Source organism: Cotesia glomerata, linkage group LG6, assembly GCF_020080835.1.
Source record: "Cotesia glomerata isolate CgM1 linkage group LG6, MPM_Cglom_v2.3, whole genome shotgun sequence".
Classification (NCBI taxonomy): Eukaryota; Metazoa; Arthropoda; class Insecta; order Hymenoptera; family Braconidae; genus Cotesia; species Cotesia glomerata.
In genome coordinates this window covers 26465970-26490995 of record NC_058163.1, presented here as the reverse complement: position 1 = coordinate 26490995, position 25026 = coordinate 26465970, and the positions used below count along the sequence as shown (strand labels likewise).

Here is a 25026-nt window from a genome sequence, read left to right as displayed (position 1 = left end):
TGTCCGCCATAAGAGCCCGTGTATAAGGAGATAAAAAGTGTGATTTTTAAAATTTAATATCTAAGTAACTAAATAGTGAATCTTTTTAAAATTATGGGATTAAATAAATGATGTATTTATTTATACGTATATTTAATTTCAAAGCTCAAAGTTGGAAATTATTTTTACATTAGATTCGCTCGTACTTCCTTAATACAATAAAAATAATTTATTGGACAACTTGATATTTTTTTTTCCCTCTAAAATTTTTTTCTTTTAATTTATCTCCATTTTAATAATTGGAATTTAATAATTAATAATTTTTTTCTACGGCCATTAAGCCGCGACCTAAAAAAATAAAAGCTTTGATTTGAATATTTAAATTAATTTCATTCAAATTAAATGAAATATTCTGGTACGCGGTGATGGGTGATGTGAGCGTAATACAAAGGCACAAGAGATGATAATCGCAATAACAATACAATGGGGTATGAAATTAATTCTTATTTATATTGGGCCTCGCACTACACGGAGGTCTAGAAATAATACACGATATAATCAACAAAATTATTATCTCACTCGGGTTTAATCGGACTTGGGCTCGAACTCATGTCCCCTCTTAGTTTACACGTGCGTTAAACATGTCTGTGTCTCGTCTCAGTTATCGCATTCCGAACAATGAGTCACCTGCCCCTCATCTACCACCACATAGACTTTTTACTTATTTGGATCCTATATTATTCCATATGACGGTTTATTATTTAATATTTCTTATTTCTCATCACAACAATAGCTACCATTACTTTATATTACGCGTTTCGTCTATCAAATGTGAATTAAACAGGAAACGCTGGTACAAAAATCCCGGAAATCTTAACGGTGATAAAAAAATGCCTACTATAAAAATAAATAAAAAACGGATGAAGTTTAAAGGCGAGATTCCGTTTACGATATGTATATAAAACATCCACATGTTGGACGTAGGAAAGCTGGATTTTTACACAATGGAAAATAGAACAACCCTTCACTATCGATACATCGATCTCCTGAAAATAGATGAAATAAAATAATATTTTGTTTAGTCTCTAAAATTGTTTTTTTTTTTGTGTTACGATTTACGAGTCCTTTTTCTCTGTGTAAAGTACAAATACAAATAGACGGATTTTAGGGGGCGTACGTATTACTTGTTTTGTATATTGTATATTTTATATGTATCGGGCCTTCTCCCCTCTAGGGTGTTGATGTGAGTGGCTATTAATATAAATGGGTAAAATTAGAGTTCAATGGAGCTGAAGTAGAGAAAGACGAGACACGAGGGCACGAGACATTAGCACTTTGTACAAGATATCTTAATTTAACAGCAATCATTCAATAATTCTCGAATTTCAATTCAATTTTATTTTGATATTTTTTTATTGAATACATTTATATTTTAATTTTTGTCTTTTAATTCTTAATTTTAATGTTTTTGTACAGCATAAATAATAAAAAGTTGAAAATTTTAGCAATAATCATAATAATTGAACAAATTTAAACATAGCTTAAAAAATAATGACCATCAAAATTTCAAATACAAGAAGTTAACTTTTTACTAAAATTTCAATTTATTTTATATTATATATTTATATATTTAGAAAGACAAAAACTTTCCGTAAATAGTACATTTCGCTTTAAATTAATTATATTATTAAGGAGGATTTATTGTTATTTTTTAAGCCAACTTACCCAATCTACTTAGAGATTATTTAATTTTTATTTATTAATTACTAGCTGTTACTCGCCTGCTCCTCTGGGCGCTTTGTAGAATTGCATTTTTAGATCTAAACTTGAAATTTTATTAGAGTACTGTTTTAACTTGCACAGATTCCCAATTTTATCGAATTGGCATCCACCTTTTACCCATATAATTATTCTAGCTAATATTCATTGTAACTTTCAATGTGCAATCATTATAACATTCCCGTGTCTTTCTTACAAAAATTAATAATAATTGATATGAAAAAAAAAATTTGTAATGAGCATTGAAAGTTTCAGTTAAAGAAATTGTCGGTCTCATAAGTGAAGAAATCCGCCTAGTATATAATAAACATAACCAAAAGAATTGAAAAATTTATTTTAAACAAATGACAATCGAATAGAATAAATTTAGTTACAATAAAAATTCATTATTTCTAAGTCAAAAAAATATAGGTTCTGGATATAAGTAATCACTACCATATCATATACTAAAACCTTCTCCACCCATCAGAAACACACTGCATCTTATGGTATAAGTATTATTCCGATCGGTTCAGTAGATTTCGCAGTATAACCGGACAAAAAAACCAACTTTCCATTTATTAGTAAAGATATCTACATAATTATAAAGAGAAAAATTTTCTTAAATAGTACATTTTGCTTTATATTAATTGTATTATTGTTTTAATTATTAATTTTGTTTTTTTATTTATCAAAAAATCTTAAAATACAATAATTTTGTAACAAAGCACAAATTTTGATTATTACTCATTAAATTTTCATTATTGTCAAACAATTAATTAAAAAAACAAAATTTCTTGAATTTTTGTAAACACTGTTTACATTTATATTCACAATTATTTATTATTTGTTTTTTATCTTTTAAGAAACGGTAGTATTGTATAAAATCAAGGTCGCGAGTCATGAAAATTTTTATTCTGCTCCATAATTAATTTTTTCTGAACAATAATTTTTTTTTCTTCAGAAAAATACAATTCTTTTTTTTTTTTAATTATTTTAAAACAAGTCAAAATTAATCGTAAATTCCAAAAATGTTATGACAAAAATAACAAACTGTTTGAATAGGCAAGAATTTTAGTAAGTATATCCATATTAATCTCATAGAATTTATGTCGTCTTCATTACATCCTGTTTCGTGGTCTGAAGTAACTTCCGAGGCGTTTTTACGTCTGAGCAGATGACTACCAAAAGCTTTTTACATCTTTCGTCGGAGTGTCAGTAAGATACCACACACACTCACTCACACTATCAAAGACATAAATCCAAAATTTTCTCAAAATACCTTAACATATATTTCCAAGTATGAGTTATTACTCTTTCTTAGCAATGAGTCGGTGCTTACAGAATAAGAGCACCCACCTTGCTACCAAGTAGTAGTCTTTTCAATCATCTCGTGAATTTTTCCAATTCGTCGCAGCCGCATTAAAGGAAGCTTATAAAGCCGCTAGACACCGGATATATTTAAAAATATGCTGAGCACATTTGTTAGTGAAAAATGTAGCTCAAAGAGAGCTGGAGTAGAGTAAAAGGAAGATAGAAGAAATAAAAATTGCAAAAAGTATTGAAGAAGAAAATAAAATTGGTGGAACGTAGACATGAGAGGACGAAAACAACCAAGAGTATTCGGGTCGTTGAGTCTCGAATTGACTTCCCAATCAATATGAGCAGAGAGTTAGTCTCCATACAGACATGAGCATTCAGCACAGCTGGAGAAATCATTCAACCCGATGAATTGGGATGGATACTAACTCGTACATTCACTCTATGCTGTGTCCAGCCCGTATGATAGGATGATTGGTCGCGTTAATAAAATCTGATGGGCCTCCATCTCTTTCTCTTATCCATTACTCCTGGGTGACGATCATCTCGGGCGTTAACTTGTCCACTTCCGTTCGTTATATTCTCTATGATGCTTCCTTTCTTTTTTTTTTTATTATTTATTTCAATTTTTTGCTGGGACAATTGACAATTTTTTGAAAATTGGGAATGTTAGTGTAGTCGATTGAATTTTTAAGTATTGAATTTTCATCAAGGACGATGCTTTGAGGATATAAATTCTAGTAAGTCATTCAGATTATTTATAAAAAGATTGATGAGTAATATTTTAAATAATTTAATCTTGGAAATTTGGACAATAAATAAAATTTTTAATTATAAGAATCGCAACATTTCGCTGATTTATTTCAGCTTCATCAAGCGAACTAAAAATCAATAGTCAAAAAAATCTTATAGTTTAACATCTTGATTTATTGTCCAAACTTCCAAGATTAAGTTATTTAAAATATCGACGGTCTAATTAGCAATTTGTCTAGCTCTTTATTTTTTAGAGGGTGATTTTTTAACATTTTGATGTAGCCATAGTCGAATTATAAATTATTTGAATGATTCAAACGAAAATATTATACCTCTATTAGATATTAAATGGTTTTTTAAAGTGATAATAAATTTTGAACGAATTTTTTTTTTCGTACAAATGGAAAATTCTCTAAAATAGAGTTAAATTTGCTAATTAGAACGTCGATATTGTAAATATCGACGAGAACTTAAATATTAATTAATGGGTAAATTAGAAATATTCGCGCCATTAATTTAATAAACTGTTTTAAAATTAATTGAAAATTTATGTTAGAAATTACTCAAAAATTAACTTGCCAAAAATTTTTTAAGTAAATTAAATTTAGGTAATTGAATAATTCAGGTATAATTGAAGTCAAAATTACAACTTATATTTTAAATAGAAAAAGTTAGTTATTAATTTGAGTAAACTATTTTCTAAAAAATTGAAAAAAAAAGACTTTTATTATTAACATTATCACTTTAATTATAAATTCACGAAGCAAATATACATAAATAAAAATATATACAATATACATACACTGTAATTCGTTATAAAAAAGTTATATTATACTATGATATTTATAATTATTATTTCGTTCGTTAGAAAATCAGTTCGAAAGCCGTTCTACTGCATCGATATAGAATACAACTTTACTAATATAAAAAAAGAAAAAGAAAACAATCTTCCAAATATTCAATTATACACAATAAAAAAGAATGAATAACCTCTAGAAATAAATCACTCAACCGATAAACAAGTCGAGTTCACAAATCACTTGAAATTAATACCAATCATACACTAGTCCCTTAATCAATAAATCAATCAATCCAACAGATTAATTTTATTTATTTCAAGGAAAAACCGGACAACTTTCCTCGGTGAAACTTTTAATTACAATAAACGATAAAGTAATCAAGATAAAAAAGCGATTTTATCACAGACAATAAAGCTTGGCACACATGTCGGTAGTTTAAACTCACGTCCTGGCCAAATTAATAGTAACATTCTCTTGGTCTGGTTTTATCGGAAGCGGTCGATTTGCCATTTTACTAACAGGCGTTGAGGAGCCCTGTGGTTCCGGCAGTTCTGAATAAAGATGCGCGGTAACGTCATTCGGATCAGCATACTCCGCAAACAGACTTACGCCTTTACAATTATTATTATTACTCATTTTATTACCCTTCAAACTATCGCCAAGCGCTTTAAAGAAGAACAACGACTTAGACTGGTGTCTTTTATCGTTAATAGCTTCCTGATAAGGATGCTCAACATCCAGATCTAAATACTGTCTTTCATAATTATTATTATTCCTACAACTATCATTATTACTACTCTTACAACTACTTTTATTATTAATAAGATGATCATTAACAACATCTGGTGGCAGTGGTAATGGTGCTCGAGCGGCAGCCAAAGTAGCCGCTAAAATCGGCTGTGAAAGTCTGCTAGTGCTTGGCACAGTTTCATCTCCGGGTAATTCTGCGTAAAGATGATTTTGATCACTAGTTCTCAGGTCTCTTGGCTCAGTGTACTCAGCAATAGCCGGTCTATTGACAATAGAATGCTCACTTGGCAACAATTTCTCCAAAGACGGCACTTTTGTGCCCATATCCGTAGTAGGCTTTTGGTTCCGCGGTCTGCGAATTCGCGGAGCAATTATATCGTAAGTATTCTCCTCATCATTGAGCCCACAAGATCCAGGTCTCTCATTATTGTTATTGCAACTTTCCTCCACCTTTATGAGATCATAAAGGTGCTCAATCATGTCACGCGCCTGGCTGTAATTATCCGGGTCGTTAAGTCGGTCACGTAGTTCCCTTAAATATTCCTCGGTCAGTTCTTCTGGCAGCGTTTGAGAAGCTTTGTTTTCCGTATAAGTGAAGCCTTCTTCGGTCAGAACATCTGCATTTTCTTGAAGGTTGTCATTTTGTTCATTTTCGTTCAAAGTCCGCATTTCTGGCCTCAATCCAGCGTACTCATTAATACTGAGCCGCGAAATCGAACGAGCTGATGTAGCTGCGGTCATTCCGCTGTTAGGTGACAGCCACGAATTCGTCAGGTTCATAAGATGGCCGGAGGTCAGCTTTGGGCAGACGCCACGGCGGCGCATGTAGAGAATTCCAGACGTTAGGATGATTGCGATTATCACAAAAACAGCTGCTACGCAAACAATTACTATCAGCCGTTTTTCGCGTTCCAATTGTTCAGAGTCGCTCATTTCGACGTCGAAAAAGCTGTTCTGTCGAGGATAAACGTGTGGACCTACGCTGGGTGGACTCACACTGGATGTAGGCTTTTCCGAGGGCTCACGGCAAACTACGTTGTCCTCCGGGCTGCAGATCGTTGACGTGAAATTCCCCATTTCTAAGTAACCCTGAGGGATTTTCAAACAATTTCCTAACCAGTCTCCGGCGATGCAGTAACTAGACTTCATTATCCACTCCACGGAAGAGTTCCTCCCGGTTATTTCACGGATGTAGTTCTCAATGAAGCAATTGCACATTTTTTCGAAGTAGTTGTTTCCGACAGTCGCATTGTTTATGTTGGACTTCTCACTGATTGAAGCGAATCGCAGCGAATTTTTCTCAGCTTTGTTAATTCTGTTGCCGCGGAACGAGAATTCAAGCTGCTGTTCTGGGGTTTTTTCAGCGATTTCATCCGCGACGATTCCATCCTCGGCTATGTCGATAAAGTGGTTGTGGTCGACGATGATCTTGCTCCATTGTTTCAAGGTTATTGACTTTTTTTCGAGCAAGTGAAATTCGTTGTTGTTGAAGGCTATTGCTGCTGCTGAAATGTCTATTGCTCCGCTTTCGATTGAGTCTACCCTGTAATGTTATTTTTAATTAATCATAAGTTTAAATATGAATAATTAATAATGTTTACCTCGAATATTGAATTGTAAAGTTGTTAAATGCAGCTCGGAAGGATCCGTTTTTGATATTTCGTAGTGATACGTCGATTAATTCGAAATTATGAATTAGAGTTTTGTCGTTGAACGCTCCATACTCGATGTCGTTTATTGACGCATTGCTTATTCTAACTCCGAGAAATAGCAACGCGCAGAAAGCATCCTTGCGAATAACTTTTGTCCAAACGTCGTCCATACGAATCTCAGCAGCTGCTGACGGAAATACTGAACTTGGCAACTCCGTTATTTTAACACTTTGGAACATTATCTGTGAATAATAATTTCATATTATTTCACTGTGGAAAAATTTCTTTTTTTTTCCATTATACATACAATCAAAATATAAAAAAAAAATTAAACTTTTTCGTTGACATTTTCTCATCGGGCAATAATTAAAAACTATTCTGTGAAAATGTCTACAAGTTAAATATTTAATTATGAATAAATAAAATTTTGTTTTATTAAGTAATGACTTTTATTAAATTGCACTGTACTTTCTTAAATATTGACGTTTTTAAAGATATAAGCTCATCTCGATGTTACACTCATCAAGAGCTTTTATTTGAGTACTCACATGCATTTTTTATATATTTTTCATATATATATATATATATATATATATATATATATATATATATATATATATATATATATAAAATATATGAAAAATTGATGTGGGTACTCAAATAAAAGGTCTTGATGAGTGTAACATTGAGATGAGCTTATTTCTTTAAAAATGTCAATAGTTCACGAGATACAAGGTCATTTATTAATTATGTATCTAGAGATAGATAATTTTCAAATGCAACCTAAATATTTATCATAATAAATTGACTATTGGTCAGAATGATATGAAACCATGGAAATGCAAAACAATTACAACAAAAAATTACCTTAGTCGCTGGTCCATGACGACCGTGAGGAGGTGCATCGAATTTAAAAGCGTTGCTCGATAATTCAAGATCAGGAACTTGGCTAATCGAGAATCTGAGTAACCAAGAGAAGGCATTTGGCTTTATCTCAACGTGCTTGCATCTTGATATAGACACTGAAAGCGTTCCACGTGCGTTTTTGAACGCCTGAGACTCCAATACAACTCGATTGCATTCGGTAACTTCCAAGAGTGGATTTGGAGCGCTAATATTGTGAAATGCCTGAGTTTTAGCGACAACACTGTGTATTCCCGTCACGTGAACTCTTTTTAGTTGAGGACCGCCTGTAAAAGCTCCTGAGTGGATCCTCAATTCGCGACAACGAGACACTGAGACATCTGATGCGTCAGCTGGAATTGACCCTTCATGTAATTCTACTTCCTGCAATAGAAAAGATTATCATCAATATTGCTAATAAAATCAAATACTATATTTAGGTTCCAGTCGTCGATCTCAAAAGGTCAATAAACGTCAGTATTAACATAGATTATCAATAAATTTTTTTATTCAGTTAATTAATTAAAAATCAATTGATATTTGTTGTGATCAAAATTTAATATTAAAACATCATTCATATTAATTTTTCAAAGGGAATTTAAGTGTCATCATCTGTTTCTTATTGACTTCCAGACGACAGTAATACCTTTCGAAATAACTTCCGGTAATGGCGACGACCCAACTATGTACTTTATATTTATACTTTTGCATAAGCGCCAACAAAGTTATATCTCCTATTTTCTTGCATGACTATAAATTTATATCATACTGAAAGTAAATACTATTCTCTTAACATTAACCATATATTTACGTTATCAATTGTTATTATTATTATAAACTTCATTGTTTAAATTATTTTATCACAAATTCAACTTTTGCATTTGTTCTTTAAAGAAATAAAACACAATGAAAAAATATTACAAATAAACTGATATGAGTTTATTTATGTGTTTTGAAGATATGATTTGACAGTCGGGTTTGATAATTGTGTGTTGCATTAAATTGTGGAATTACCAACATTGTGTGAGTCAATATGATAAACTTGTATTGAGACTACTTGCAATTAAGTTACAAAGACTTGATGCTATAAACTAAAACTCTATTGGATTTAAATTTAACAGAGATAGAAATAAGTTAGGGAAGTTTCGAGATTAAGAGATATTTAAAATAATTTTGCTTCTTTTTTTGCGGCTATTTATTCAATAAAGAATTTTTCATCTTCAAAAAAATTTAACACTTTTTTGTGTTAATTAAAGAAAAATTAACACAAATAAGTGTTAAATGCTTAACACAACAATTTAAACACAAAATTTTTCGACGCAATATTGACTTTTATTCATTTTACATACATTTTATATACAAGTATTGAAAAATTGAGTAATGATATCAAATTTGGCTATAAAAATATCTTTTAAAATAAACAAATAGCTGAAAAGCATATAAAGCTTTAAAAAGGCTCAAATTTAAGTAAAAATCGATTTAATAATACCAAATTTAACTAAAAGAAATTGTTTTATCGTCTAAATACGCTGAATACAAGATTTTTTTATTTTTTAATTATATAAATTACCATATTGATTTTAAAAGTTGTAAGTAGAGACCGAGGGATTCATAATTGACCCGTGGAGCACTACTCCGTGGGACAAAGAGACCCCGTGGAGTGAAGAAGACCCCCTGAATTTATTTTTTGTTGACTAAACGATAGTGTGAAAGGAAGAAAACAGAATTAGACATACTTATTCTCTATGGTCTTATTTTTCTTTCGTACACTGATAAAAGGATTTGTTTATAGTTAAAAATATTTGTTAATATTTAACAAATCATTTATTATAGACGGCTTTTTAGTATTAAACAAATATTTCTTAGTATTTAAAATGATTTGTTTGTATTTAATAAATCTGATATTAATTTATTAAATATTAATAAATATTTTTAAACACTAAGAAATATTTGTTAAATATTAACAAATATTTTTAACTATAAAAAAATCCTATCAGTGTACTTATTTATTACTATCAATTATAAATTTATTAGAAATTTAAAATTATTATTCAGATATTGAATACGTCCCTAGGAAGCAATTTTGACTATTTTTACGAGGATATCCTGATGTAAGGTATGTTTTTTTTTAAATAACTGGAGACTAAAAAAATTACAATAATTTTCATCCAAATAAAACGACAATTCTTTTACCGATTGAATAAAGAACGAAAACATAAACAGTGTACAGTGTACAGTGTACATGAAGGCTTAATTAAAGAAAAAAGCTATTTAATGAAAGATCTAGCCTCGATTCGTGACTGGTAAGCTAAATAACAGTCAAAAGAAAACCCGAATGAAACGGCAGAGTGGAATGGAACTAAAGAGAAGCATAAGAATAAAAGAGTCAGTGTGAAAACGACGAATAGGATTGGGGATTCATTTTAACGATTCAATGCACGTCACACCTTCCTGCTCAATTATTTATCCACTGTCGGGTCTTCGATCAGTTCCTGCATAATTCGAGGCCGGTCTCTTTTGCCATCCTACATCCTACTGTACTTATTTATTTACTTCTCATCTTCTTCACAACTCGAGTTCGCTTGATTTTAAATTAAAAAAAAGCATCTTCCTCAAATGAATTTTTTCAGAAGTCGGAAAAGTCGTTCACAGTTTCCTTCATCCACAGTAAATTTTTAAGTTTATAAATTTATACCAAGGGCATGTGACACTTGATGCAACCGTTAAAGAAGTTCCAGTTGTAAAACTAATTTTAGGATTCTTTTTTTTATTTATCTAGTGAATAATGCGGGGGAGAAGCCCCTAAGAGGGCAGTAGAGAAACCCTTAAGACCTGTATGCTATATAATACATATACTGGTGTGCATCACCAGTCACAGTCAGGCTTGTAATATTATCCCACGGTCGCTTTTTATATTTGTCGCTTTAAAGACCAGATATCTTTATGTTTTTCTAAGCTCATATATAATATATAATATTTCTTTACTGTCTTGCTGTTATATATGTGTAATATTAGAAATATAAGACAAAAAATAATCATTGATATATTTTTTAACAAAATTAAATTTACTAACTGATAAAAGGATTTATTAACTATATTAACAATTGAATTGGCCTCGAACTAAACCTTGTGAAGACAAAAGTAATGATCCTAGCGAGTAATAGGAAATTGAAGATTCTCAAGGACTGTGATCTTCCACAAATAATCATCGATGGTAATGTTATCCCATATGTCAGCTCAATTAAACATCTGGGTGTTCATTTATCAGCCAATCTCTCCTGGGATCTGCACGTTTCGCATATTTCTCGTAAAGTTTATGGTGCTCTAAATAGCCTCAAATATAGGAAGAATATTTTATCTACTTCAACTCGAAAATTACCGGTTGTTGCAATGATTATTCCTATCATTGACTACTGCTCTTTGGTCTTGATAGACATATCGAAGAGGCTAGATTATAAGCTACAGCGTCTAATAAACAATGGCATAAGATTTATTTTCAATCTGAAGCGTGATGAACATATTACACCTCATAGACGCTCTTTACAGTGGATCACAGTCAAATCGAGGCGGTATTATTTCTTGGCTTGTTTTTTGTACAAACTCTTCAGCTCTGGTGAACCTAGTTTCCTCAGAAGCCTATTCGTCCAAGAGTCACCTGATATCAGACGTTCCGAGAGAGTAGCTGCCAGAAATAATAACATCACATTTAAAATTCCCAATTTTTCAACTGCTTCTTATGAACACTCATTTTTAATCTCTTCAATACGTCTTTGGCGTGAATTACCACCTGATGTCATCAATGCACTTAGTATTGTCACCTTCAAGACAAAAGCTTATAAATTCTTCCATGACCTTGAGCTCAAGGAGAGCCTAATTCCTGGTACCATTGAGGAAATTTCAAGTTGTTAAATTTGGTATAACTTGCAGTGCATTAAATCTAACTTAGTCTAGCAGTTATATTATATTTTCAAATTCCTTGTTACTCTTATTTCATTTCACTTTGACTGATTGTAATTAGTTGATTATTTCTTCTAATTTAAATATTGTTAATATGTTTATATAGACCTGTTTATACTCTTACATGTACTTTATACTACTTACTTTTGTATTTTTGCCATTTGGCTGATGCCTTGGCATTCAAATCGAATAAATAAATAATTTATTTTAAGACAATTTAATTATTTAATTTATTAAATTTTAATAAATATTTTTTAATAAATATTTATTGGGAGGAAAGTACATTTATTAATAGTTAATAAGTATTTATTAATAGTTAAAAAATATTTATTAACATTTAATAAATAATTTATTAACTATTAATAAATATTTATTAAATCCTATGATGTTAAAAAATCATTTATATAGCTTATTAAATAAAAACAAATCCTTCTACCTATTTTTTAGAAAAATAAAATATGAAATAAATAAACTATTAATGTTAAGAAATAACAAAAATTGTTTTACAAATATTTACGATCGCCAATGAGGTTAAGATAAGCATTTGCACTCTATAAACTACAAGTCAAGATGTTCTTTGTGCTGAAAGCCAAGTAAGTGCAGAAATAGTTCGGGGCCACCCCAACCCCTTGAGTCACACTAAAATCTTGAGTTAAGAGACGGGAAAGATGCGAGTACAAATACGAGAGCCGAGTTCTGCTAAAGAGAAATCAAATAACTCTCTTAGGTATTTTCATATTCATGTATCTTTACTTTATAATAACTCCAATCGCTTTTATTTTAATTTAAATGCTTGTCGGTAGATTTATTTCGGCTATTTCGAGTGTTTTAATACACTTTTAATTAAATTTTGTAAATGATAGGAGTTAAAAAAAATAATAGAAAAATTTTTTGTAGAGAATTTCATTTTCTAAAAAAAAAGCTGCCTTATTTTTTTAGATTTTTAATTTTTTACTCCGAATTTTGAGTTTATATTTAGATGAAAATTAAATTTTTAATTAAGTAGTGGAAAAAAATTTTTAATTACTTTAAATTATAATTCTGTCTTAATGATGGGAGACAAAAAAATTGAAAGAAATTTTTTTTGTAGAGAATTTAATTTTCTAAAAAAAAGTTCTTATGATTTTTTTAGATTTTTAATATTTCACTCAGAAATTCATAAAAATAATTTCTAGCTCTTGTTTTGTGAAAAATAAAAGTAAAAATAAAAATAAACGTTTAGTTAGACGTATTAATTTTAGAATTACTAAAAACCTCCTTGTTCCTAAGTACATACATAAATCATATCTGTAAATTTCATAATCGATAGAAAAAAAATTTATCTAAAATTTAATACCTGAAGTAAGCTCAAGGTAAACATGCCATGGCTTGAAAATCGAGTGGACTCAAGACATATGACTCTTGAATATGAATGTGATAAACATAATATAACAAAGAAACAGATACTATGGATAAATACTGTGAGGGCCATATGACGTTGTCATAGAACCAACCACTCATGTTACAGGTTTTAACCACGAAAGAAAATTGACACTAAACCGTCTTGCAAGTTATTATTATTATTATAAGTTTTTTAAATCTCAATAAAAAAAAGTTACATTCATGGTTTAAACTTTCATGTTCTAAAATTTGAAAACTAAAAATGTAAATAGTAATTTACCGGAATGTAATAAATGTAGTTAAGAGTCACGTCCTATTATCATGTAAATTACATGAATTTAGTTACAGAAAAACATTAAACATTTATGTGTTTAGATACGCTGGGAAAAAATTCTTAAAATTATTTAACAAGAGAAGTAATTTATACAAATTTTTTTTTAAATGAAAATTTTGAAAATTTAGCAGTTCATTAAATAAGTTAACATTTTATGTGCATATATTTGGGTCATTTTATGCTTTGTACAAATTTATTCATTGAGTGAAAAAGAAAACTCCACAGGTAGAGTTGAGATTTTAAATATTGGAGTTAAATAGACACTTGTCTTCTCGAAAGTTTTTACATTTGTTACAATAGAATTTCACGGATAAAATTATTTTAAAGAATTGACTGATAAATTTGAAATTCAAACAGTTATTTTGCGGGAATTCAATTTTGAAATACAATTGAAAAAAAAAAGATTAATTTTACAAAATTTTGAAAGTTAAAGCGTGCTTAAATGTACTGAATAACATTAAATTATTTAGTCAGTGCAGAGGAAGTAGCTTTTCTGGAAATAAGAGTAACAAATGTTTGAAAATTTTTGTGAGAAACTACCGAAAATTCCGAGAATGTGCAGTCGTTAAAATTTTTATCTAATGCAAGTTTCTAATGCAAGAATTTTTAAAATTTTTAATGAATGTTAAAGCTTAAAGTATTAAAAAAATATCCATTAAATTATTGAATGACTTATAAAATTATAAAAAAATTAATGATTAATGCTAACAGAAATCAATAGTAAATTTTACAATAAACTTTAAACTGTTAAATTATTTCTTCTTTGACTAAAAATTTCTATTATAAATTTTTGCACTTTTTTAACTTCAATTAATTCAAACTATTTATGTAATTCTTCAAAGAATCTTTCTATAAATAGGTTAGAAAAATGATAAAGTTAATTTTTTTTTAATTTTAAAAGTTAAAAAAACACGAACAAGTTTGAAGAAAATTTTAAAAGCAAATATTTATACAAAAATTACGTTGATAAATAAAAAAATAACAATTTATTAAATACAATTGTTGAAATTAAATTTAGCAATGTTTGATCTTGTTTTCTGATTTTTTGTTAAAACTTATTATTGAAGTAAGTAAATGTTTAATTGAACTAAATGTTAATTTATTTAATTTTCAAAAATTCATAAAAATTTTGATAATAATTAAAATTAGAAACAGGGAAAAAATATAAATAGCTCTGCATATTTAAAATAACTCCCTGAATTTGAGTACAAAGAATTTCATAACCCCTTTGAAATAATCTCGAACTCCCAAAGAATTCCAGATGTAATGACTCATCATATGAACCCATAAAATCTCCATACAAGCCTCGAAATCAACGTCGATAAACACAAACCCAAAGAAAAGATAAATTTAACGATTCACGGTCGCTTGAAACGAATTATCAAAAAAAATAAACATGACCTATTCTGTAAAAAAACTATTTCTATCCCGGAAACCCCTAGACTGTCTAAAGATAAAATAAAAAAATGAAACAGACAGTTAAAACATCTCGAAAATGAAAAACCTAATAAAAATTGAAAATAAAGTAACGGTTTAAGCTTTGTAATAAAATATAATTATCTTTCTCTCTTTTCTAATTAGCTACGGCGAAGAGACACAATATAACATATATAACACAACACTGGATACCGGAAGTTGACAGAAGAAATGTCATGCGCACGCACCCGAGGTCGCCGATTAAATTATACATTATTCACTCTCTTCTTTTTTCTCATTGAATCATTTCATTGTATTACATACATCATATTATATCTTTCTTTACCAGTCTGATTACTATCAGTCGTCTCTCTCAGTCTTTAGCTTTAATGCTTGTGTATGTGTGAACCCACCGGGTCAGGACGTGCTTGCGATAATTCGGTTAATTGGGATACACAACAGCTCAGAGATGCCGTGCAATTTTATGAGCATTACTATACGTATTACGTGGATTATTTATACAATAAAAAATTTAAAATTACTTCATTTAGACTCAATTACTCACATTATTTTATAAAATTTTTATTCATATTTTTGACGTGTTAAAATCCGTATTTTTTAATTAAATTCAGTGAAAAAGTCGTCGTATTTTTCTAATGTATTTTTATAGTAAAAAATAAATAAGTTAAGGAGTTTTGGTCATAAATAATGGTTAAAAAAATGTAATTGACCTCAAGACAAGATCATAAGATGTTGCGTGGGTGTCCAAAAAGATCTAGTCCACTTAAATTTTTCTTGAAAGTTGTTTAGAGACAAAATTTGTCTGATTTACTAACTAATTTTAATTTTTTTTTATTGTAGATAATTAAAACTTCTTTTTATTGAATTTTAACCAATAATTAAAAATTATTACGAGAATTGAAGATTTTTTTAATCAAAATAATTTATTTTTTAATGAAAAATTATTTTTTTCTGTATAAGTTTACGCAAAAAGAAATAATTATCTTAACAGAAAGCGCTTTTTTAAAATTTTTATTTGTTAATAAAAAATTCAGTCCAAAATTTCTTTTTAATGAAAAATATTAAATTTATAGAAAAAATCAGGAAAAAAATTTTTTTGTTTAATTTTTCTAATAAATATTAATCATAATAATCAATTATTACCACCTTAAAAAATTGCTCATCACATTATTATTTATTTTTATTAGAAACCATTAATCGTGCGACCAGCCCAGATAATTTTTCAAAAAATCTACTAAATAAAACTCAACACTAAATTTACACTATTATTAAATATGTCATACCATCATATCATAACGTGTTTAAAATGACGAGTTCAATTGTACTAAAAATAATGAACTCAATAGAATAAGAAATAAAAAATGATAAAGAGTATAATTCAGATTGCTCGGCTCTTTGGATCTAATCTATCCAACAATAGACCCTCAATGAGCTGTAAACACCCTCGTACTCGATAAGTCGTCACTCTCATCCTCATCACTCTACTCGCGGTCTATGCGGGCTTCAAGAGATTGGATCAGTCTTAGCTCTCTAAGAATATTTTATAACTTTATTTCTCAATTTAATAATACTCCATTATTATTTTTTTGCTATTATAAAGTGTTATAATTTTTTTTTTATTATTATTGTTATCATTAATGCTCCTACACAGAAAAAAAATGTTCTTGAATCAAGTATATAATTTTAAAGAACAATATTCTTGACTTGAGTAGAAAAATTTTTGATTTAAGAAAATTTTTCTTGATTTAATGAAATTTAACTTGATTCAAGAATTTTTCGTCTTAATTCAAGACAATTACCCTCTTCAAAATTTTATTCTTGGTTCAAGAATTTTTCTCTTGAATCAAGTTAATTTTTTTTTTTCTGTGTATATATTTATATAAGTACCTAGTTTTAGTAGGCCGTAATTGAATTTTCTCACTGCTATTATCAAGCTTTTATGACAGTAATATAATCCATGAGTATCTTTCAATTTGTTTTTCCGAGTAAACAGTTACTATTTTAATAAATATAAACATAAGTATAAATATAGTGCACAGTATGCAGTATTCTCATGTTTAAATTCTCTAAGGTCTAATGGAGGCGTATATAGAAATAAAATGTAACGCTACATCCTGGACTGCAATGTTGATAAAATCATCCTATCCACTCCGAACTAAAGTTCAAACCATATCATCAATTTCTTTTATCTATTTCTCTTTTCAGCTATTAAATTTTTATTTTTACTCCTAAATTTTCAAAGTATGTCGGTCTTATTTGTTCATTGAAATAAAAAAAAACTGTTTAGCTGACAATTTTAACGTCAATGTAAATATCTTAGCGCAACGGTGTACTATAATAGCTGTTGTGATAGATATAACCAAAGAGGAAATGTCGCAATAATCGACTCGATCGGTTAGGTGCTTCGAGGCCATTCGCACTAACACGACATACATGTAATGCATACATCAGATCGGTTCTGTAAGATATGATATTATATATATATACACAATATACATAACACACAAGCTTAACCAAACGTAAATACTAGCAGCTACTTGTCAGCCAGAACTAATACATGCCTTTGGTACTATCTGTGGAAATTAGTCACGCTTACACTGAATATTCTATTCAATTTTTTATTCCTTCCTTTTCTCATGCCTCTTTTTTTATGTTTGTATATATATTAGTTTTTTTAATCAACAGGATTTAGTTTTATTTCTTGCTTATTTTTAGTGCAGACTGAATACCAGTTTAGTAAATTTGATGATTCATTTTGAGAATTAAAGTCCACTTGCTTAGAAATTATTTATTAATATGTAAAAAAGAGTTTAAGTAAAAAGTTTTAGTTTTTTTTTTTATTTAATTATTTTTCTAAATTACAGAATGATTTTTAATTTATTTTAAAATTAATTTTTATTTGTTAAAAAAATTTATTAACAGCAGAAAATTATTTGCAATTAATTTTTAGTTTAAATTTTAATTATATTAAAATTTTTATTTTTAATTTTAATAAATTTTATTTTTTAATTTATTTATTTAAATTTTAAAATAATTGCTATATTGACTTTTATAAAAATTTTTCTACAAAAATTTCGCTTAAAAAAATTATTTTTACATTAAATTAGCCTGCAATAAATTTAATAAAAAAGCTCCAATATCTCAGTTTAAATTTTAATTTTATTAAAATTTTTAGTTTAAATTTTATTTTTTAATTTATTATTTTAGTTTTTAATTTATTTTTAAAAATTTTAAAATAATTCCTCTATTGACTTATAAAAATTTTCTACAAAAATTTCACTAAAAAAATTATTTTTACATTAAATTAGCCTGCAATAAATTAATTTAATAAAAAAATCAATATCTCAGTTTAAATTTTAACATTAATATTTATTCCACCGATTATTTGATATTTTACTCGTATATTATTTATCTAATCACCCACAGATTTATATTTATACTAAAAGTCATTGATTAAATTATCTTACCTGCTCTAGATTTAAATGAATCATTTTATTATTTATGATATTTAATTATTCAATTGTTTTAGCAAGTTAAAAAAAAACTTAGATTTTTTATTAGCAAGTTCAATACCTCCTGACTAAATAACAAGTAACAAGTAAAGATAATAAATAATTAATCGAAAAAGCAACATTTATATTATTACTAAAACTAAAAATTTTCCCGTTAGTTCAGCCCCATTGGCGATACACAATTGAATACGATAGACTAGTAATAAAGAAAAGTCTACAATAAATGATATAAAATCTACAATATTAAATTCAACATTGAATTTTATACACAATAAGTAAAGTATCGGCTGTTGCTGTAATGTGTCAAGTACAATGCGTCTTTCCTCGATATATAAATACAAAACTTATACTCTCAGTCCATTTAATTCTCCCATGGTCTAGCGGCCCCTGTGCCGTACTGGCTCCACCGGAAGTCCCGTTGAACGGAAGCCCAACTAGGTTTGGCCCCCGTTTACGTTCCATGGGAATAAAATTGGTGGCTCCATACGAAAAAAGCTTTCTTTAAATAAACTTCCCCCCCCGGTAATGCACAAACCGCAACTAACAATATTTTATTTACTGATTTAATGAATGAAAGAAAGAAACAAAAATAATATAATATAGACATTTACATTTGAATTTATATTGACACGTGTGTAAGAATATCCACACATGTTTATTGTGTTTATCACGTTTTAATTGACTATCTGATTCATTTTTTATTATTTAAGTTGTAATTATTTTAATGACTTCACTTTGACCTTGATTGCAAATTATTTATTTTATTAAATTGTCTAGATTTAAATTATCTATTGTTAAATATTTTATTTAACTGGATTAAATTAAATTTATTTATTATATAATTATAGTAAATCCAATAATTACTAAATTAGTTCATTAAATATTTAATAAAAATTTTTGAAACGAAATTTTACGTACAAAAAATTTGATTTTTCTATTAATTATGGCTAATTATAGAATATTATGTAAATATAATGATGAATCAACAAAGAAGGAAAAAACAAAAACAAAATAGTAGTAATTAAAATAATTGCAATAATTACAACCTGAGAAGTGTTATATATGAATTATGAATTTTATTTAATAGCTTAGCGGTTAGAATACGTAATATTTGACCGACAGGACGCGAGTTCGAATCCCCGATAGGACATTGGTTGATATTATTTAAAAATATTTTGTTTTTTAATTAAATTTATAATTTTTATGACTTACAAGATGTTTTTTTGTCAAAATTATTGATTTATAGGTTGATTAATTATTCATTCTTGTATTTTTGTAGTTTGTAGAAAAGGAACTTGGTGCAAAAATAGACACAAAAATAAAGACTGCTTTTGCAATAAAACAATTTTTGTCTTAAAATAATATCTAATTCCGTCCCAGACATTCTGAAATTTTATGGTAGCTTAATTCGCCCCGAGATCTTCTAAGCTTTGCAAACCTTTATAAGTGTTGAATAATAAATTAAATAAATTAAGTAGAGTTAAAAAATTACAATTACTAATTTTTAAAAAATTGTTTTGACATAAAAATATACTTTTTTTGTTTACTATTATTGCAAAAAGAATATTAATTTCATCAGATTAGAAATTACAATAACAAGTATTTACTTTCTGAGTCAATTGTTAAAACACCTGTGTTTATTTTTTATAACTTTGTAATTCATGAAAATATTTTTAGAGCGTAAAATATTTTCATTTTTAAAAATAACAATTCCAAAATATTTGATAGTTTTTTTAGTTATATTCGATTCACTATATTCTAGAAATATTTTTTACCGTATGATAAAAAGTAAAAATATATTTTAAGCTTCGGAAATTCGGAACTATTTAAATCTCTATGTAATTTTTATTTTAAGTTTTTCACCAAAGTTACATCTGTTAAAAGATCATTTTTGTCAAAAGACTTTAATACAATAATGTCAAAAGAATTTTTCTTATTTTTCATGAATTCCAGGCATATACAATTTTTTTATAATTCTTTCAATATTTTATTGTTTATATTATATTATTATTTTATCTAAAATACAACAGAGCCGGTAAAATTGATAAGGAATTTTTCTGTGAGAAATTTCTTAAAAAAAATTATTCTTATTATTTTTTCGTATTTTAAAATATTTATTTCAATAATTTAAAGTCTAAAATTTTTTACACTTTTTTTTATTTTATTATTACACTGTTAAAATTACTGTCATAACTTTCAAATAATAAATTTTTTAAATTCCATAGTTTTAAATTTAATAAAAAAATTATTGTAATTTTTTCTTTTTAAAAAAAAAATCATAAAAAAAATTTTTTATTCATAATTTTTCAAAGTTTCCACATGAGGATTTTAAAAACTTTTTTATAATAATAATAATAAAAAATTTTCAGACATAAATTTTTTAATCCTCAAATATAAAAAATGATAATAACAATAAAGTAAAATTAGAAAAAAAAACAATCTAGTTGACGTAATTACACACTAAAACATTAACTCCCTACCTGGAACCAATTATTTTCACAGTATGATCTATTAAACACTCATAATTTCAATTGTCCAAAAGTCAAAAATAACCTTCACCGAAAATACCAATTTATACTTCCACGAAAACGTCATATACTTACATTTTTATAATTTTCTCACCGAAAAACAATTAATCCTAATTATACTCGTTACTTATTTAGTTATCTTAACAAAATTGACGGAAATAATGTGAAAAAGCATTAAAATAAAATAAAAAAAGTAACCAAAAGATTGTAAAACCATCTGTGCGGCGTATGACAAAGCGATAAGCAGTCATTAAGTAGATAAAGAAAAATTCTGGACAGATAGAGTTTATTGAACAAATAGAAATAAGGTGACTCATTTAAAATAATTACTGAAAACATTAATCATAGCTTTAAATTAATTAAAGCGCAATAGATAGAGTTAAGAATGAAACCCTGGGAAAGAAATTTTAAAATAATGTTTCAGTTCTGAAATTAATGCTGGATAACCAGCGAGGCGAATCGAGCATCAAGTGGGACGGGTTGTAACAACTGTTCTCCCTTGATATCAACCAACTTAACTTTACTGTGAATTCTTGGCATCTCTACATACACACTCTTCGTACTTTAATAAAAATACATGTCTTATGAATTGAATTATATTTTTAACTCCCGAATATTTTTCATTCAATTTAAAAAAAAATACTTTAACTTTTTCTTGTCTCCGTCATCGTCATCGTCATCGGTACTATCATTAATAATTGTTATTCCGTCCGTAAAACTAATCCTATATTTCAAACGAACGGAGTAGAATTATATTAGTTATATTTATTTATATAAGCGCGATGTTAAGATGTAAAGAAATAAAAAGGTTTTTATTCAAAAATACCTGCTGTAAATCATCTCGGAACCTGTTTTGAATTTTCGGGGATATTTATTATCGCTTTTTTACTTTTTGTATCTCTGGGGCTTGATGGTATACAATGATACATATTAACATGTGAATGTCTTTTAGGAAAACATCGGATAAATTATTTTATTTTTATAAATTAAATGGGTTAATCAAAAAATAAAGAAAATTTTGGAATACATTTTTTTTGACGGCTGCACTGAAAATAAATTTAACTTGAATCAAGATGAAAATTCTTGAACCAAGAAAATAATTTTGAAGAGGGTAATTGTCTTGATTCAAGACGAAAAATTCTTGAATCAACTAAAATTTACTTAAGCCAAGAAAGATTTCTTAGTTTAAGAATTTTTTTAATCAAATCAAGAAGATAAAGTTCTTCAAAAATATTTACTCGATTCAAGCAAATTTTTTTTTCTGTGTAATTAATGTAGGTTTTTGAGTTTAGAAGAAATTTTGGAGCTAGAGGAACATAAATCGAGTGGATTTATGGGAATAATTTTACGACGCAGTCGTAACAAATTTTGTAAAGAAAGTAAGTCGTATTTCGAGCCCTTGATCGTTTTATTGGTCTATTTTTTCTTTATTAATAATTTATTGGTTTGAAATTGACCTAATTTGTATAAATTTTAAATCGTGACAAATTTTATTTAAGTTGAAATTAAATAAAGGTAATAATTGGAGTTGTAAACGCGAACAATGGAGGGAATAACCGCAATAATAATGAAAATTTTAATAAAAGAAGATAAAAAAAGGTAAAATTTGATAGAGGAGTCTTGTAAAGATCATGGAAAAAATTTTTAAGTATAAAAATAGGCAGTTTGTTTACAAATTTTTTTATTTTGTTCTTTAAAAAAAATTTTAATTATTGCTATTAATATGACAAAAATTAATTTTTTTTTAATGAAAATAAATCAATTAAAAACAAAATTTTGATTAAAATTACTGAGACATAATAAGTGAGCTCATTTTTTCAGAAAAATACAAAGAAAATTAGTTTTAGAAGTTAAAAATAAAACATCATAATGTTGAAAGTTAAAAAAAATTTCAAAATTTACAAACAAAAATTTTTAATATATTATCCTGCAGCTGTAGCAGATATTTAAACAGTTTTTGATTTTTGTAACGCAATAATTAATTTAAAAAAATTAATAAAAATATAGGTACAATTTTTTTTCGAACAAAAAAAATTACGTCTTAACAAGAATTTAAAGTAAATAGTTATAAAGTAAAAACTTAGATAAAGAATATTTTCTAATATACAATGTTTGGATTAACCTTTGCCCCCTTCCCTTCTTAAATATTAGTATTAGTAATAGCTGTTAATAAAAAAACGAAAAGAAAAAAATAAAATCACCTCATAATCTGTAAAAATACATTTAACATTAACCCAATGTTTGGCAACAATGGTACAATTGCATCCAGCCATAGCGCATATTCCAACTTTTTCGGATTCCCCGTTAGCATGATAAACTTGTCCTAAGACTATTACAAACACAAACACCAAGAATAAATTCACAACACTGGCGTATTTCACACCAAACACTTTAAGGAACTTCATTATTAATTTAAAAAAAATATATAATTTCCAAAACCAACATGAAACATAAAACAATTAACAAAGCTACAAAATAGAGTTGAGCAAACTTTTCATTCTTATTTTATGTAACCACATGTTTCAAAAATACATAGTGATGTGTGTGGGAACAAAAAACATAAACACGGGTTGGGTTTAATAATAAATAAATTTAAAAATCCACGGGTGAATCCATTGTAATGTTTTTGATAGAAACTATCAAAACTAGCCCGAGTGAGTTTAAGAAATCGCGTATGGAGTCGGGAATTCACAACATGGAGTTGTGTAAAAAATATATCTGTTAAAAAAAGTTTTGTAATTTTAAATGGACGCGGTAGTAACGAAGGTTGCTTTCGAACTGGCGAGAGTAGCATACGATCAAGGGTCCCCCACCTTCTTTAACGTAAAGTCTCCCTCCAGAGCGTTTAAGAGATAAAAGAGACGAGGATCTAATGTATAAGCAAGAAGAAGAAGAAATAGTCTCTGGTATATTATAGTAGAGGAATTATTACTGTATATACTGGCATCGGTTCGGTTTTGTTGGGAACACTTATTATACTTACACTTACATTTTACTCGCTTGTATGTTGTGCTTCAGTCGGACTCCCAAGGAATAAGAACAAGAAGAGGAACAACTTGAGATAAAGAGGCTAAGCAAGTGTAGAGACCTTTTCTTGTCTTGTCTATTCCTCTTCTTCTTCAACTTCGTGTTCATCTTCTCTTCTTCGGCTTCTGTTTTTGCCTCTTCGTCTTGGTTGAAAATTTCTTCTCATCTTCTTGGCCTCTTATATAAAATTGACTCTTAATATTAAATTGAGGATACTCGCTACTCATCTTAAAAATTATATCTTGGTTCCCGTCTTTTTATTTTTTAATTTCGAAAAATAGATCGATATTTTTAAATATATTTTTTATTGGTCAATGCACAGAAAAAAAAAAAGTGTTCTTGAATCAAGTAAGATAATTTTGAAGAACTTAATATTCTTGGTTTGAGTAGAAAAATTTTTGATTTAAGGAAATTTTACTTGATTAAAGAATTTTTCGTCTTGATTCAAGACAATTATCCTCTTCAAAATTATACTCTTAGTTCAAGAATTTTTTTCTTGAATCAAATTAATTTTTTTTTCAATGTGTTATAATTAGTTATCGGAGGAGATTATCACAATTATTGACTACAATAAATTTTGATCTAAATATTACATGTTTCTTTATAAATAAAGATGATAAATGATTTTAATTACTGAATATTCATATTTTTTTTTGTTTTATGAGCTACAGTCATATGTACTCAGCAAATTATAATTTAGATTGACTTTGCTTTGAAACAACGTTACTTATTATTATAATTATTATTTTATTTGTTATTAGTGATATTATTATGTTATTTATCTCTTTTGTATTTATTTTTTAAGGCCCTTAGGGAGCTAAGGCTTCAGGGCCTAAAAATTTTGATAAATAAATAAATATATAAAATGATTACAAATTTTGTATTTGTTAATTAATTTTGACTTTTTTTGTCTTATATTAAGAATTAGTACAATAC

At 27.7% G+C, this 25026-nt stretch overlaps 2 protein-coding genes across 6 annotated transcripts in view; one reads left to right on the top strand and one right to left on the bottom strand.

The window, feature by feature from the left end:
- The window catches only part of LOC123266981 (E3 ubiquitin-protein ligase MYCBP2), a 226078-nt gene that overhangs the window by 174617 nt on the left and 26435 nt on the right, over positions 1-25026 (top strand). The window lies entirely within an intron of this gene.
- LOC123266982 lies at positions 4607-23859 on the bottom strand. 2 transcript variants are annotated; one of them, XM_044731439.1, is made up of 4 exons: positions 23265-23859; positions 7880-8299; positions 6962-7254; positions 4607-6903 (listed from the first exon to the last, which is right to left on the bottom strand). In XM_044731439.1, the coding sequence occupies exons 1-4, from the start codon at positions 23466-23468 to the stop codon at positions 5052-5054; spliced, it is 2769 nt and encodes a 922-aa protein (XP_044587374.1). In that variant the 5' UTR covers positions 23469-23859; the 3' UTR covers positions 4607-5051. The 2 variants fall into 2 exon arrangements, with proteins under 2 accessions (XP_044587374.1, XP_044587375.1); XM_044731440.1 differs by lacking the exon at positions 23265-23859 and adding an exon at positions 13209-13247.